This window comes from Cebidichthys violaceus, unplaced genomic scaffold (assembly GCF_023349555.1).
Source record: "Cebidichthys violaceus isolate CVI_PGR_0920_01 unplaced genomic scaffold, fCebVio1.0.p SCAF_97, whole genome shotgun sequence".
Taxonomy (NCBI): domain Eukaryota; kingdom Metazoa; phylum Chordata; class Actinopteri; order Perciformes; family Stichaeidae; genus Cebidichthys; species Cebidichthys violaceus.
Window position 1 is genome coordinate 112,501 of NW_027176983.1, and position 16,091 is coordinate 128,591.

The following is a 16,091-nucleotide window of genomic DNA, read 5'->3' on the forward strand; positions in this document are numbered from 1 at the left end:
CCTCTAATTTCCTCTCTGGCTATCCTTCACCCCCCCCCCCCCCCAACCTCCTCCTCCTCTTCATTTACTGTTCCAATTCTGTCATTCTCCAATCTCTTTATCTCCTTCCAATCCCTTTCCTTTATCCGTCCACGGTAGCGTTTATGCCCGTGGAGTCTGCGGCTCTCCTCTGTGACCTCCTCATCCCATTATCCTACATTACAAAGCTCGGTTTGCTCCCTTGACCCTCCTCTTCTCCTTTCTCTGTGCAGTCTGCCGCTCCTCGCTCGAATCCTTCCCCCCGTGGTTCCAGTGGTCCTTCTCCTCTTCTCCTCGTCCTCCTCCACGCCATGCATAATGTATGTTAGCCAGAAAGAAGACAACTTTACAGCAGGTGTGTGCAAACATCAGGCCAGGAGGAGATAAAGCACAAAGACTACTCGTCTGTTTCTTAGACTAGTGTTCAACAGAGGGACACATGGAGCTAGTGTGAATAGAATCCACTTCATTGACAGATTCTCCTCGGTCTGTAAACGGGACCGAAGTCCTCCGAGCTTCAGCGTCACATTTTGTTGTAACAAGCGGAGAGAAGTGTGTCGGGCTGCAGAGGAAACACAAACTGAATGTGTCCCGGCGGTGACTGAAGGGAAGGTAAACACAGGCCGCCGCGCTAACGAGCTGCAGGTGTTCAGCAGCAGAAAAAGACGGCGAACGCCAAAATAGCTGCGAGGAGAGAAAGCGGACAAAACGTTTGCGTTTGATTGAAAGAGTTCCTTTCTTTCTTCGTCAGGTTTCTCTTCCAGCCGGTGACTTTGTGGATTCTTCTGTCGTCTTCCTGAAGCTCAACTTCCTGCTGCTCTGAAACTCTCAACATGTGTGTTTACAGGATCCAGAGAGACTTGATGACCAGCCAGCTCCTGCTTCTCTCAGAAGCTGCTAATTAGCAGGAAAAACAACAAACTGTCCACTTCTTCTTCTTCTTCTTCTTTATCATTTATCTACACAGCTTCTCTCGTGGTCAAGAGACACACCTGATTCGAGAAGAAGAAGCAGATAATAACACAAAACGTGTCTTTATGTCTCCGCCAACCAGACCTGCTGCAGTTTACATCCAACGTCTTCATCTAATCTTAATCTAATCAGTTCATCATTGAGTCCAGGTGGACGTTTGATCCACATTTGAACAAAACCCGCTGAAGGCGTTCCCTTCCTCCCTCCCTCCCTCTTTCCCTTCCTTCCTCCTTCTCTCCCTACCTTCCTCTCTCCCTTCCTTCCTCTCTCCCTTCCTCTCTCCGTCCCTTCCTCCCTATGTCACTCTCTCCCTTCTCTCCCTTCCTTCCTCTCTCCCTTCCTCTCTCCGTCCCTTCCTCCCTACCTTACTCTCTCCCTTCCTCCCTACCTTCCTCTCTCCCTTCCTTCCTCCTTCTCTCCCTACCTTCCTCTCTCCCTTCCTTCCTCCTTCTCTCCCTACCTTCCTCTCTCCCTTCCTTCCTCCTTCTCTCCCTACCTTCCTCTCTCCCTTCCTTCCTACCTTACCCTCTCCCTTCCTTCCTCCTTCTCTCCCTACCTTCCTCTCTCCCTTCCTTCCTACCTTACCCTCTCCCTTCCTTCCTCCCTCTCTCCCTACCTTTCTCTCTCTCTCTCTCTCTCTCTCTCTCTCTCTCCCTTCCTCCCTACCTTACTCTCTCCCGTCCTCCCTCCCAATTTGAATCATCTTAACCTCGAGTCCAAGAGCCAAACCAGAAGACATTTCCTCCAGATGTTCCAGTTCACGAGAACGGACGGACGGACAAACCAGAAACCGTTACGCCTCCTCACCGTCCAAAAGAGGAGACGCTTCAGAGATAAAAAGACCAGAGGACGTGAGAGACAAACGAGTGTGGAGCGAGGAAGAGGATGAGGAGAGTGCGGTGAGATGAGGAGATAAAGATTGAAGGAGGTGAAGGATTAAAGGGTGTGAGAGCAGAGACGTACTGGAGAGATGACATGAAGTAAAGAAAAAAGGAAAAAGGAGAGGAAGTGACAGACGAGGAGAACAGATGAAAGAGAGGAGTGGCTTTGAAGAAAGGAGGAAACAAACTTAATGCAGAATAAAGGAAATGTGTTGTGGACATCTGAGAAAGAGAAAGTGAGAAGCCTCCGAGGTAAAGAGGAGAGAAGGGAAGTAGAGAGAGAAAGGAGGTAAGGAGACGAAAAAACAAGTAAGGAAGAAAGAAGGGTAATTAGAAGAAAGTGAAATTAATAGAAAGGACAGATGAGAATGGAGACGAGAAAGAAAAAAGAAAAAGAAAAGGAGGAGACAAGATGGAGGAGGAGGAGGGAAGATATAATAAGCGCAGAGGAGAGGAAAGGAAGGAGGAGAGGACAAGATGAACAAATCAGGAAGGAGGGGAGACGATAAAAAAAATAGACTAGAGAAAAGAGAAAGGAGGTGATCGGAGCAGAAGATAGAGTGAGAAAAGAGAGGAGAAGGTGAGGAGGACGTCAGAGAAAGAGGTAGAAAAGAGAAGGAGAGACTAAAGGAACAAAGCTGGAGACAAACAGAGGAGTAAACACAATCCATCACTGCTCCTCCTCCTCCTCCTCCTCCTTCTTCTCCTGAATGCTGATGTGTTTCTCTGAATCACAGCAGTAATGTTTAATTATCTTTCTTCACATGTTTATTTCTGTATCTTCGACCTCTGGCTTCACGTCTCTCTTCTTTTCCCTTTCCTGTTGTCTCATCTCCTCCCCTGTTTCCATCAGCTCTTCTTCTTCTCTTGTTTTGTGTTTCTACCCTCCCCTCTCTGAGCTCCTCCCTCAAACATCCAACAGAGAGAGATGCTGATGAAGTCTCTCTCTCTCTCTCTCTCTCTCTCTCTCACACTCCCCCCTCAGGAGCTGCCCGCTGAGTTCACCATCTATTCTGCTGGAGCAGTCGAGGGGTTAAGTGCCTTGCTCAAGGACACGTCCGATGGGGGGTGAGGAACGAGTCTGCCTCCACGCCCATTCATCATCCTCCTCCTCCTCCTCCTCTTCCTCCTTCCATCTCTCTATCTGTGAGCATCACCTTCACACACCCTCCACTCACTCTCACTGTTCTTCCTCCATTTCTCCATCCCTCTCTCCCTTCCTTCCTCCCTCCCTACCTAACTCTCTCCCTCCCTCCCTCTCTCCCTTCCTTCCTCTGTCTCCCTTCCGTCCCTCTCCCTCCCTCTCTCTATCTCCCTCTCTCTCCCTCATTCTCTCTTCCTCCCTCTTTCCCTACCTTACTGTCTCCCTTCCTCCCTCCCTCCCTCTCTCCCTACCTTACTCTCTCCCTTCCTTCCTCCCTCCCTCTCTCCCTCCCTCCCTCCCTCTCTCCCTCCCTCCCTCTCTCCCTACCTTACTCTCTCCCTTCCTTCCTTCCTATGTCTCTCTCCCTCCCTCTCTCTCTCTCCCTCCTTCTCTCTTCCTCCCTCTCTCCCTTCCTTCCTCCCTCCCTACCTTACTCTCTCCCTCCCTCACTCTCTCCCTTCCTCCCTCTGTCTCTCTCCCTCCCTCTCTCTCTCTTCCTCCCTCTCTCTCTTCCTTCCTCCCTCTCTACCTTACTCTCTCCCTCTCTCCCTACCTTACTCTCTCCCTTCCTTCCTCCCTCCCTCTCTCCCTACCTTACTCTCTCCCTTCCTTCCTTCCTATGTCTCTCTCCCTCCCTCTCTCTCTCTCCCTCCTTCTCTCTTCCTCCCTCTCTCCCTTCCTTCCTCCCTCCCTACCTTACTCTCTCCCTCCCTCAGTCTCTCTCCCTCCCTCTCTCTCTTCCTCCCTCTCTCCCTTCCTTCCTCCCTCTCTACCTTACTCTCTCCCTCTCTCCCTACCTTACTCTCTCCCTTCCTTCCTCTGTCTGTCTGTCTCTCTCCCTTCCTTCCTCCCTCTCTTCCTACCTTAACTCTTAAGTTTTACTTTTAAGTATTCAGTTTGACAAAAAGTCAACCCACAACCTTTAGCTTTGTTTTCAACTTCATGGGCGTTATTATTATTATTATTGTTGTTATTATTATTATTATTATTATTATTATTATGGGAGAGAGACACACGTGTGGTGATGAGATCATCTCAACCTACAGATTAATACGTTACATCAGCTGATGAGGTGAACATTCATGAAGCTGTTGATAAAACTGTAAGTTCATCATTTATGTTTATTTTCTTCAGGAAACAGAAAAACACAGAGTCTCCTCTAAACTACACTTAATTAATAAAGTCATTTGACATTTTGATCGTCAGAATATTCCTGTTTCCTAGGAAACACCGTTCAAGTCTGCGATTTCTAATTAGCTTTTTTTTTTTTTTTTTAATTTGTATAAATCATGAAAATACCTGATATTATTTACTCCGCTTCACTCGTGTGAAATGAAGCTGAATGACGACTAATGAGTTCTTTTAAGCCCTGAAACAAGACAAACAGCTCCCTCAACTCCTGACGTAGTTCTGAACCAAAGGTATGAAGCTGTAAACAGGTTAAATAATGCTAATATTAATAATAATAATAATAATCTTTATGGTCCACAGAGAGCCTCACAGGTTGGTTAAAACACATGATACTGAGTCACAGTGAACAGCACTAAAGCAAAGTACTGTCTTCTTCTTTGGTGCCAAAACGGGAGTTTAATGAATTCTTGAAAAAGAGGATGAAACATAAACATCCCGTAGTTCTGGACTTCCTCACACAGCCTCTAAGATGTTCTCTCTTCTCTCCTATGAATCCGTTCCCTGATTAGATACTCGCGCTGCATTGTGAAAGAAGACGGAGATCATTAGATGTGTTTCAGCTCCTCCGTCGACTGGAGTGGAGAGAGGTGGATGTGGGCGGTGCTCTGAACCAATATGTGATGTGTTTACTCCCATTACAGAGGGTCACTGCTCAGCTGGACATGGAAGAGGAGAGGACGGGATGGAGAGAAGAGGAGAGAGACAACGTCCACCGGCAGAGAGGACGGATGAGAGGAGGAGAAAAGAAGAGGAGAGGATGAGAGGAGATGAAAAGAAGAGGCGCGGATGGGATGGAGAGAAGAAGAGAGTCAACGTCCACCAGCAGAGAGGACGGATGAGAGGAGGTGAAAAGAAGAGGAGAGGATGAGAGGAGATGAAAAGAAGAGGCGCGGATGGGATGGAGAGAAGAAGAGAGTCAACGTCCACCAGCAGAGAGGACGGATGAGAGGAGGTGAAAAGAAGAGAGGATGGATGAGAGGAGGTGAAAAGAAGAGAGGATGGATGAGAGGAGGTGAAAAAAAGGAGAGGATGGATGAGAGGAGGAGAAAAAGAAGAGGATGGATGAGAGGAGGTGAAAAGAAGGAGAGGATGGATGAGAGGAGGAGAAAAAGAAGAGGATGAGAGGAGGTGAAAAGAAGGAGAGGAAGGATGAGAGGAGGAGAAAAAGGAGAGGATGGATGAGAGGATGTGAAAAAGAAGAGGATGGATGAGAGGAGGGGAAAAAGAAGAGGAGAGGATGGATGAGGAGACAAAAAGAGACAGCTTTGAGTACTTACTTCCTGTCCAGAGAGGTAGTAGGCGGCCAGCAGTCCTCCAATGAAACGAATGTTGACCTCAAACACTGACACCTCGGCATTCTGGGAAAACAAGAGAGCAGAGAGGGAAAAAGAAAACATCAGAGAGGACTTTCTGCTGGTTTGATAGCATCCTCTGTTTCTTATGAGCTACACAGGCAGAGAACTCTTCAAACAGAACAGAGGAATAAGTCAGATGTGAGGCAGCAGCACACCTCTACACCGCTCTCAGGGTCTCTGCGGATCTTCCCCACTAATTAAGCCCACAGTCGTCAGCCTGGCGTTCAACCCCTAATTCTCCTGTTTGCCAAAGCACAGCTTAATTGGGGCTGAATCTCCGCACAATCTCCCGTTTTCTCCGCTTTAATTTAAAGGACAATCAACCTGCTGCTGCTCTGATTCTAGGGTCGCTTCACAGGAACGTTACCCACAAACCCCAGCAGCCTCTATTGTGGTTATTGTTTTATGTATTCTATTTCTTAATGTATCGATTGGTTTTATTGTTTTCCACCTATTGTACCGTGTTATCGGGGTTTAATTTGACTTTTGTTGGGCCTCACTGTTGAACTTTCTGTTGCACATAAAAAGCTTTATTAAAGACATTAAAGAAATATGTTTATGTAAGTATAAGCCTCTTTTTAACTAATAAGTGTTTGCTTAAAATATCCAGGGATGAAAACAGGAACTTGATTTATCTGTCGTTTTATTTTGAAAGGGCACAATTAATGTGAAGAGCAGAGAGAGTTATGGAGCGACGGGACGCTCTCGTAAAACTCAAGGCCAGTTTTTTTTTTTTTTTTTTGGCAGCTTCCATCCATCCTGCTTCCTGTCAGTCACTGCCACTCGTTAGCCGTTTACAGCTGAGAGTTTAGGAGCAGAGGAGCCATAAAACAGCCCTGATTTAAGGACGCGAGGTCGGAGAGGAGAGGATGTGAGGCGAATGAAAGTTTTAGATTAAAAAAAAAAAAAAAATGTTTTGTTCTGAAAGCACAAAATAGGACAGCAGTCGTTTCTGTCTCTGATCTTCTGTCAGAAGATTACAGCACATCGTACTCGCTCTCCCCTGAGAGTCACATCCACCGGTTTTCTACTTCCTCTATTAATATCCACCACGAGACGCTACAAACAGAACTCTGTCAACACAACCGATCAGCCGTTTATTCCTGTCGATGATTAACACCGCCGTTCACGACTGTAACAACCGCCCGGCGTCCGTCACGCTATCGGGCTGTTGTCGACTGCGGCTCTGACGCCGGTGTTTTTGAAGTGCATCCGTTGTATGAAATGGGACAAAGACACGTCAAACGGCTTTGATGCCTCAACTTAGCACCTTCTTTCCATTCCGGAGCGTCGGATGAGGAACCATCAATGAGAAAGCCGTTTCTTCTGCATGCACACTATCCGCTTTTGTCGAGAGCTAAAAGGAATAAAGAGCTATGGATTTTTTTTTTTTTCCCTCGAGGACGATGAATTATTAAAGAAATGAATTATACATTATTAATATTACTACTTCTGTCGCTTTCCGCTGGTGAAAACGGCAAACGGCGCCGGTGGAGGGTCACATCAACTGTCACGGAATAAGGTAAAATTGTGTTTGTAGCATGATGCAGGACAGCGGCTGTACTCAAGACTGTTTATGAGGTAAGACGCTTCACTCTAACGCCACTGGACAACAAGAGAGTGTTTAGTAGTCCCAACAGAGTGTTTAGTAGTCCCAGAGTGTTTAGTAGTCCCAACAGAGTCTTTAGAAGTCCCAACAGAGTGTTTAGTAGTCCCAAAGTGTTTAGTAGTCCCAAGAGAGTGTAGTAGTCCCAACAGAGTCTTTAGAAGTCCCAACAGAGTGTTTTGCAGTCCTAACAGAGTGTTTAGTAGTCCCAGCAGTGTTTAGTAGTCCCAACAGAGTGTCTCGCAGTCCTAACAGTGTTTTGTAGTCCCAACAGTGTTTAGTAGTCCCAACAGAGTCTTTAGTAGTCCTAACAGAGTGTTTAGTAGTCCCAACAGAGTCTTTAGTAGTCCCAACAGAGTCTTTAGTAGTCCCAACAGAGTGTTTAGTAGTCCTAAAAGTGTTTAGTAGTCCCAACAGAGTCTTTAGTAGTCCCAGAGTGTTTAGTAGTCCCAAGAGTGTTTAGTAGTCCTAAGAGTGTTTAGTAGTCCCAACAGTGTGTTTAGTAGTCCTAACAGAGTGTTTTGTAGTCCCAGCAGAGTGTTTTGTAGTCCTAACAGAGTGTTTTGTAATCCTAACAGAGTGTTTTGTAGTCCTAACAGTGTGTTTTGTAGTCCTAACAGAGTGTTTTGTAGTCCTAACAGAGTGTTTTGTAGTCCTAACAGTGTGTTTAGTAGTCTTAACAGAGTGTTTTGTAGTCCTAACAGTGTCTTTAGTAGTCCCAACAATGTGTTTAGTAGTCCTAACAGAGTGTTTTGTAGTCCAGCAGAGTGTTTTGTAGTCCTAACAGAGTGTTTTGTAGTCCTAACAGTGTGTTTAGTAGTCCTAACAGAGTGTTTAGTAGTCCTCAGAGTGTTTAGTAGTCCCAACAGTGTGTTTAGTAGTCCTAACAGAGTGTTTAGTAGTCCTAACAGTGTTTTGTAGTCCTAACAGTGTGTTTAGTAGTCCTAACAGAGTGTTTTGTAGTCCTAACAGAGTGTTTAGTAGTCTCAACAGAGTGTTTAGTAGTCCTAACAGAGTGTTTAGTAGTCCTAACAGAGTGTTTAGTAGTCCTCAGAGTGTTTAGTAGTCCTAACAGTGTGTTTAGTAGTCCTAACAGAGTGTTTAGTAGTCCTAACAGAGTGTTTAGTAGTCCTAACAGTGTGTTTAGTAGTCCTAACAGTGTGTTTAGTAGTCCTAACAGAGTGTTTAGTAGTCCTCAGAGTGTTTTGTAGTCCCAACAGAGTGTTTTGTAGTCCTAACAGAGTGTTTAGTCGTCCTCAGAGTGTTTAGTAGTCCTAACAGAGTGTTTAGTAATCCTAACAGAGTGTTTTGTAGTCCTAACAGTGTGTTTTGTAGTCCCAGCAGAGTGATACGTCTTCCGTCTAGCAGATCGTTCAATGTCAATTTCTCATGATCTATATAAGCTTCCATCTATAATCATATCATTAATCTAATCTTCATACTTTTTAAACCTTCATTATCGAGATGAAGATAAAAGTGTATTTGTAATTTTCATCAACAGAAATTGTCATAATAACTGCATTTTTGTAAAGAATACAAAAGAATATATGACAAAAGTCCTGATAACAATGTTACTATTTGTTTCTTCTTGCCTTTGTCTACGAAGCTAAAATGAAAATATTTGGGTTTTGGAGAGTTGACCGTACAGAATGAGACATTTAAAGACGTCCCCTTGGACTTTGGGGAAAAAGCATTTTAACATTATTTTATGGCATTTTAGATAAAGTTAATGAAACCTATTATTATAATAAACCATTGAGACCAACATATTAGTGGTATTAGTCCCTTCTACTACTCATACTACACAGTATACCCTGCATCAGTCTGTGGTGTGTATCTGCTAGTTGAAGCGTGAAGAGAAACGTGGTGAAAGTCCTTGAAGGACTAAAAAAAACATGCGACACCGGCTGCAATATTAAACTCTGCAACGACTCGTCAAGATGGAGGAACGCACGCAAGCCACCGTCAAATGTCTTGACAAACATGGCCGCTCTCAGCTCGGCAATGTCATGAAAAGCAGACGGCAGAGTGTTGCGTTTCTGCCTCACATGTAACGTTGGCGTGCTGAAGGTCTTCACCATTAACGCAGTGAGTGAATCTGCTCCTCTGTGATTAAATGTGGCTCACGAAGGTTCATCTCTGACAGCCGGCGTTACTTCATCTCTCCATCTCCGATCAAATGTGATCCGTCTAACCGCGCCAGCTAACGGGCTCCATCAATTTGTGTGGCGACGGACTCGGACCTCACGCCGACACATCCGTCATCTGAGGGCGGGCTGCAGTGTGTGTGTGTGTGTGTGTGTGGTGTGTGTGTGTGTGTGTGGGGGGGGGGGGGGGGGGGGGGGGGGCACCAGGACACTGGAGACTCCAACAATGACTCACTGCCGGGCTCACCCGACATGGCAGCTATTTAATCATTCATTAGCGGTGAAGCTGGTGGATGAGGTGCTGGCAGGTGGGTGGCTGAATGGAGAGGTGGCGGAGGAGCAGTGTGAAACACACACACACACACACACACACACACACACACTCGATAGAAATGTGCGTTAACACACTTTAACCATCAGAGTGTAAATAAAGTTCTCTGACGATGGTTCTCCTTCAGTACTCAGTAGAACATGTGGTTCTAGTCTCTGATCTCAGCGTTTTAACCAATCAGAGGAGAGCTAGTAACGTTAGCAGCACTGCTAACGGCTAACCAGCGGAGGTTCACTTCAGTTACACTATAATGCCTTCAGGCTCTGCTCCGTGAACATGAGTACTGGCTGAAGGTACATTATAACGTTATCATGATGCGTTCACATGTAATCTGTAAAATGTAGTTTTTGGTGATGAACTGGAATGAATCCAGTAGTTTGAAGATGTTTTCACATGAACATAAAGTAGATATTAGAGATGAATTATGAGCTGTAGACCAGCTGCTATAATCAAACAACAAAGATTTGCTCCCCTTTTATTTTTGGTGCTGATCCGTGATGCGACCCGTGAGTTTTATGACCCGTTAAACCTCGACTGGACAACCTGCACTTTATGGCATTTATTTAAGATCGAGTTAAGTGGAGTCATGTCAAGACCTTTCTCACCGTAGCTCAAACGTGTTACAACAGGAGAGCCTTGAGTCAACGGAGCTGCAAACAAGCCTGACGTGTGATTACAGTTTATTGAAACCGTCACCTTACTTTCTATTGATGGGAACATTTGGGCTCGACCTGCACGACTACGAGGAAACTCTCAGTGTGACGTTTGTCACGGAGTAGCAAAGACGGTGAGTCCGGCGATCTGACCGCTCTGGAAGTCGTGTGCTGTGAACTTGGCTTTTAATAAAAACAGCTGCGTTTTAGTTCCCCCCCCCCCCCATCGGCCTTTTGCTGGAGCGATGCGTTCACAGACGGGAGAACAAATGAGAAAAAAAAGAAGTACAATCACAAGGGGGAGGAAAAGGAGGGCGGGACATCATGAACCTCACGAAAAGTCAGTCCTGATTTTAGAAATATGAAACACCCTCACTATAAAAAGGTCAATCTGGCTCTGACGGACACACACACACACACACACACACACACACACACACACGGACGGACGGACGGACGGATGGACACACACACACACACACACACACACACACACACACGGACGGACACGAACGAACACACGGTTCGACACACACACACACACACACACACACACACACACACACACACACACACACACACACACACACACACACACACAGCAGCTAAGGTCAGTGTAAAGTTAGAGTGATTAAACTGGAGGAGAGTGATGCCTTTAATCTCCTACATGGAGATCCGTGCTCTTGTTCCCGCTCCGCGGCTCTGACTCCAGACTCCGGTTGTGGCCGAACAAATCTTTGATTTCTCACGAGGGGCCGAGCTCAATAACACGTTTGCTGCCAATTACAGTGAAAAGCATCGCTCCCCGTGAGCCGGGAAGTACAGAAAGAAGAATTCTCCTCCTAACGCACGCAGGAGTACAAGGCGTCAAACCGGGCCGCTAATGAAAACACAGCACCTCCCTCTAAGGCTCGTTAAGCCTCCTCTCCTCCTCCTCCTCCTCCCTAATCTCTCCCCTCCCGTGGAACCAAAGGGCTTCTCCTCTTCTCTCTCCTTCTTATTACTTCACCCCCCCCCTTGTCATTGTTATTGCGTATGTAATACTCTTAATAATTCTCTCATCTGGAGGCGTTATTACAGCCGCTGCTCCTGCAGGTATTTTGGGAAACGCACGATTTTTCACACCGACGTTTCTGTCTAATGGATCCTGTAACGTTGCCGTCGTCGGGTGAACGTGTGTATGTGTATCTGGGTTCGACGACTACAATAAACATCTCATCTCCTCTCATCGTTCCCTCCACACTCACATCAAAACATTCCTTCTTCGTTCGTCCCATAATGATCTTTATTTCTCTTTTTAATTACCTCAGAGCGTCAGAGGAGCCAGATGGAAAAGTGATGAAACGGGATTTGTAGAACATTATACGTGTTTTTAAACTTCGTACGAAGCTCGTTTTAACACATAATTGAACCAATTTGCGTAAAAAAACACAACTCAGAAAGTTGCAGCTGAACACAAACGTGATGCACTTTTTAAATTCAGCGATTCTACTGGTGCAGTAAGATCTTTCTACGGGTTTCCGGCAAAGGTCTTGAGGAGACGTGTGGTGGAAAGCAGTCAGAGGAGGTGTTGCGAGTCCTCAGAGTTGTGTTGCGGTCGTAGAGACACACGGTTTGTCTCTTCTGGGACGTTTGCTCCTCCTCGTCGGCACGGCTCCGCTCGCCTCCGTGTCTTCTGTCCTCTGTGCTGATTATCTTACTTTACTGGTACTGACAGACAAAAGACAAACCGAAGGCTCATCTCCGGCTACGTCTCCTTTAAAAAGCCTTTTTAATGGAGTAAAGAAAGCCAAGACGTTTGAAGCTTCCATCAAATTGTCTTTTCCTCCTCCCCCGTTTGCGTCCCCCCTCCGTCTCTTTCCTGGTCTCTCCATCCAAACCTCATCCTCCTCAGTCTGTGATTAATCTTCTTCCTCCAGCTCTTCTGTCTCCTCCTTCATACTTCTCTTCACGTTCTCTACCTTCCCTCATCCAATCTAAGCCTCTCTCTCTCTCTCTCTCTCTCTCCGGTTCTCCAGTTCCCCAATTCCTCCCCCGATCCCTGTCTTTTCTCGCTGCTCGATCACAGTGATCCTGAGGTTAATTAGCCCTCCGAGTGTCAGCCCCGCCTAGATCCTCTCCGCCTAGCTGCTAGCTGCCCTGTGACTGCCTCAGCAGGAGCGCTAACAGGCTCACGAGTCACACAGAAAGAAAGAGAAGACAGAGGAGGAACGGACAGAATAATGAGGGGTTTTTTTTCAGGGGGAGACGGATGTGAGAAAAAGGGGAAGGAAAGGAGGGATGGTGGCTTTAGGGGAGCAGAGAGGAAAGGGAAGAGGAAACGCAGAGCAAAGGAGGGAGGGTGGGAGGTGGGACAGGTAACGAGGGAAGCGTAGTTAGCTGTGAATAAAAGAGAGACATACAAGCTGAACAAAATATGACGGAGGTGTGGAGAGAGAGAGAGGGGGGGGGGAGAGAGAGAGAGAGAGAGAGAGAGAGAGAGAGAGAGAAGGAATCGAGGTCGAGGAATAAATTCAGAGAGAAATACTGATAATTATGGAGGAAAAAGCAGCAGGATGGACAGAGGGGTGACAAAGGGTGAAAAAAAGAGATAAAAGAAGAAGAAGTAATAGGCACAGCAGATGATGGATAGAGGGACAGATAAAAAAATGTGATTGTCAAATGTAATGAAAGAGGAGATTGAAGACAGTAAAGCGGTCAGGTCCAAACACTACAAAGAGGATATAAAAGACAACAGAGAGGGAAGGAGCGACAGTAAAGACACAAAAAAAGAAAAAAGGATAATAAAACGGTAAGTTAGGGTGAAGACGGGGGGGGGGGGGGGGGGGGGGGGGGGGGGGGGGGGGGCGTAACCACGGTAGAAACATGACAGACGGGAAGAGAGGTGTTGGACAGAAGGAAGGGAAGCTGGTAATAGGAGAGGAGGACAGAGGAATAAATGAGGTCTGATGGACGAGAGAGAGGAGAGCTGTTAACCAACAGACAGAGACGGACAGACTGGAAGAAGAGGGACGCTGGTTAAAGGTGTAGAAACACACCGATAGAGATATAGAAATGTGTGTGTGTGTGTGTGTATATATATATATATATATATATATATATATATATATATATATATATATATATATATATATATATATATATCAAATGTAACCCTCTGGAACCAAACTTAAAACAAGAGACACAGTGATGTGATAGTGGTGAGCTAGGTTTAGCTAGTGTTTGCTTTTGATCAGATTTGACTTGATCTGGATCAGCTCATTGGAACGGTGTGTCGGTACGATAACGACGCCCGGGTCAGGAGTTTGAATCCAGCTTGAGCGACACCTGCATACCGTATTATCCAAGGCCTGATGGGATGTTTCTGGAAGGAAATGGCATCTTCATAAACTCCTCGGGCCTTATCTTAAACACGCCGCAAGCAGCGCAAAGCAGCGCAACAGTGATTGCTAGTTTCAGAGATCCACGTTGTGTAAGGACCAAATGTACCCGTCTGGGTCCGTCTGGGTCCGTCTTTAAACGATGTGTGGTCAGCCCAACTTGTTGGTGCGTCGCCACCTTGAGGCAGCAAAAAGCGATTGCGCCGTTAACAGTCAAAAGACCTGGACCGTGATTAACTAAGAGACTAAATGCAACCCCCTTTTGTATCTGTCATTGAATGCTCCGTGCTACTTTGTCATCAGAGGGCAGTCTGTCAGAGTGATTGGTCCAAATGAAGCACCGAGCTATTGACCCTGATGAGGAGTCATGATCTTCTTCTGAGTGTGTTTTATTTTTCACAGCGGGTAATCAATCATCTCGAGTGGACACGAAGCCACTTGAGAGTCTCTTGTCTGCGCCTCTGTCCACCAAACTCTGGTGTTTATAAAAGTGGGAAGTTTCAGGTACACACCACTCCGAAGTCCAGGTTCTGCTCGATCCACTCCTGGCCGTCCTTGAACTCGTCGTGCAGACCCATGATGTAGAGGGTGTCCAAGGCGTCCACAATGGTCGCCCCTAGCTGGGAGTTACCTGCACAACAAACACAGGAAATGCGGGACAAAAATTAGATTCATCTGTCCGCTCACGATGCACACGCCAACCAATCATACAACACACTGGGCCGAAATTATGAAGGAAAAGATTTGTTGCGAAAAAACGAAAATAAAACGAAAGGAATCCGAACTTTGCAGCATGAGAAGTGGGTGTAGTCGCCATGATGTCACCCATTGGTTTATGATGTTTTGAAGCCTCGAGTTAAGCGATTTGGCCGTCGCCATCTTGGATTTTTGCCACCGCGGTGAACAGGAAGTGACCATATCTGGACTGAGGAAGAGTGACGTAGAGGCCTGTCAATCACCGTGTAGCCCCGCCCCCTAAAGCATCCCCTGCTTTATGGTCCGTTTGACTCCAAGAACTTCTATCTATAGAGCAACGACGAAGAGACTAATGCACGCCCAATTCAAAATGAAAGAAAGAAAAGCAAAATGCAGGAGAATATCAGATTATGATCGCACTATTATCATCTCTATCCGACTACAATTCCACTGATCTGCGTCTCGTCTGCAGCTGAATCAACGAGGTCGATGTCTTTGCAACAAGAGATAAGAACTCAAGCTAATTAGCGCAGAGATAGAATACATCAGCGCTTAAAATGCCTTCACTCGAGAGCTCGGTTATCGCGGGACGTCGTGAGCTGAAAAGCCGTTGTTGTTGTTGTTGTTTCTGCTCACGTATTTTAGGAGAGCGGAGAGAAGCTCAGCGAGTTCACCGCCGTTGATGAACCGCTCCATAAACGCCGCAGATACATCAACGCTGGTCTGAGCAGCAGGGATATAAAACGTTACTTATTGCCCCTTTAGGTAAGTTACAACTCACGGAGGACCGCTGTATCTTCACAACGTGATCCCGTTCATCATCCCGATATCTGTACAGCTGAGGTCACCGGCTCTGGGACTGTAATCTGCTCGCGATGGCTCATCACGTTACGCTTTACAGGCTTTGAATGCGTCGTCTTTATCTCGTTCCCTCGGGGATTAACGCGTAATTATTACAAGCGCATAAGTCAGCCGGTCCTCGTTCTGAAGCCTGGGCAGCTGTTTGTAATCTATTTGTTTTATACTTTCTTGTTAATATGAAAAATGCTATATTTACATTTTCCTAACACTTTTTGACCAAATAGGCTCGAACGCATCGTAACGTAACTCAATGGAACGGCTAACGTTAACTAGCTCTCCTCCATTCGTTGCTCACAATGTAGCATTATCAGCGGGAAAAATAGAGTAACAACAGGTGTGCGTTGTGTGTGTGTGTGTGTGTGTGTGTGTGTGGTACTAGTTTGCACATGTGCAGTAGCGATCGGGCAGCATGCACGGGTCCGGGTGGAGAACACCACGTGTTGCTGTTGTTCCTGTGAGCTGATAAATCATAGGAGAGCATATCAGATCGGTGCATTGATGCACATACCCCATCAAGCGTTCCAGGCTGTATCGGAGTCATTCGAGATTCTGGTATTGGTATCAGAACCGTAGACCTCGAAGGGTACCGAAGTATCGGTTCTGGTAACATCCATAAATGATAATCATTTGATTAAAAACTGCTGAAAATTAAACATTCAATGCACTTTTCCTGGACACTATTCTGCAGACATAAAATTGTTTTTAATTTTTTTTAAATTCTACATCAACATACTGTGTGCATAAAACTAAACATCTGCGCATCTTAAGGAGTCAATCTCATTAATGTGTAAAACACTGCAGCAAGGCATTCTGGGATCTACTGCTGCTCCCCGTCCTTTGGTTCAGATCGATGTTA

General features: G+C 46.0%; 1 protein-coding gene across 3 annotated transcripts in view; it reads right to left on the reverse strand.

Moving 5' to 3' along the window:
- The window catches only part of man1a2 (mannosidase, alpha, class 1A, member 2), a 100,738-nt gene that overhangs the window by 32,942 nt on the left and 51,705 nt on the right, over window positions 1-16,091 (reverse strand). For all 3 annotated transcript variants that reach the window (XR_011102203.1, XR_011102202.1, XM_068704620.1), the window contains exons 5-6: window positions 14,191-14,309; window positions 5,484-5,564 (exon numbers count right to left, since the gene is read on the reverse strand). Coding sequence is in view for 1 of the 3 variants with exons in the window: in XM_068704620.1 (XP_068560721.1) it covers window positions 5,484-5,564; window positions 14,191-14,309 (200 nt within the window). In the remaining 2 variants the exon portion in view is untranslated. The remainder of the gene's footprint in view (window positions 1-5,483; window positions 5,565-14,190; window positions 14,310-16,091) is intronic.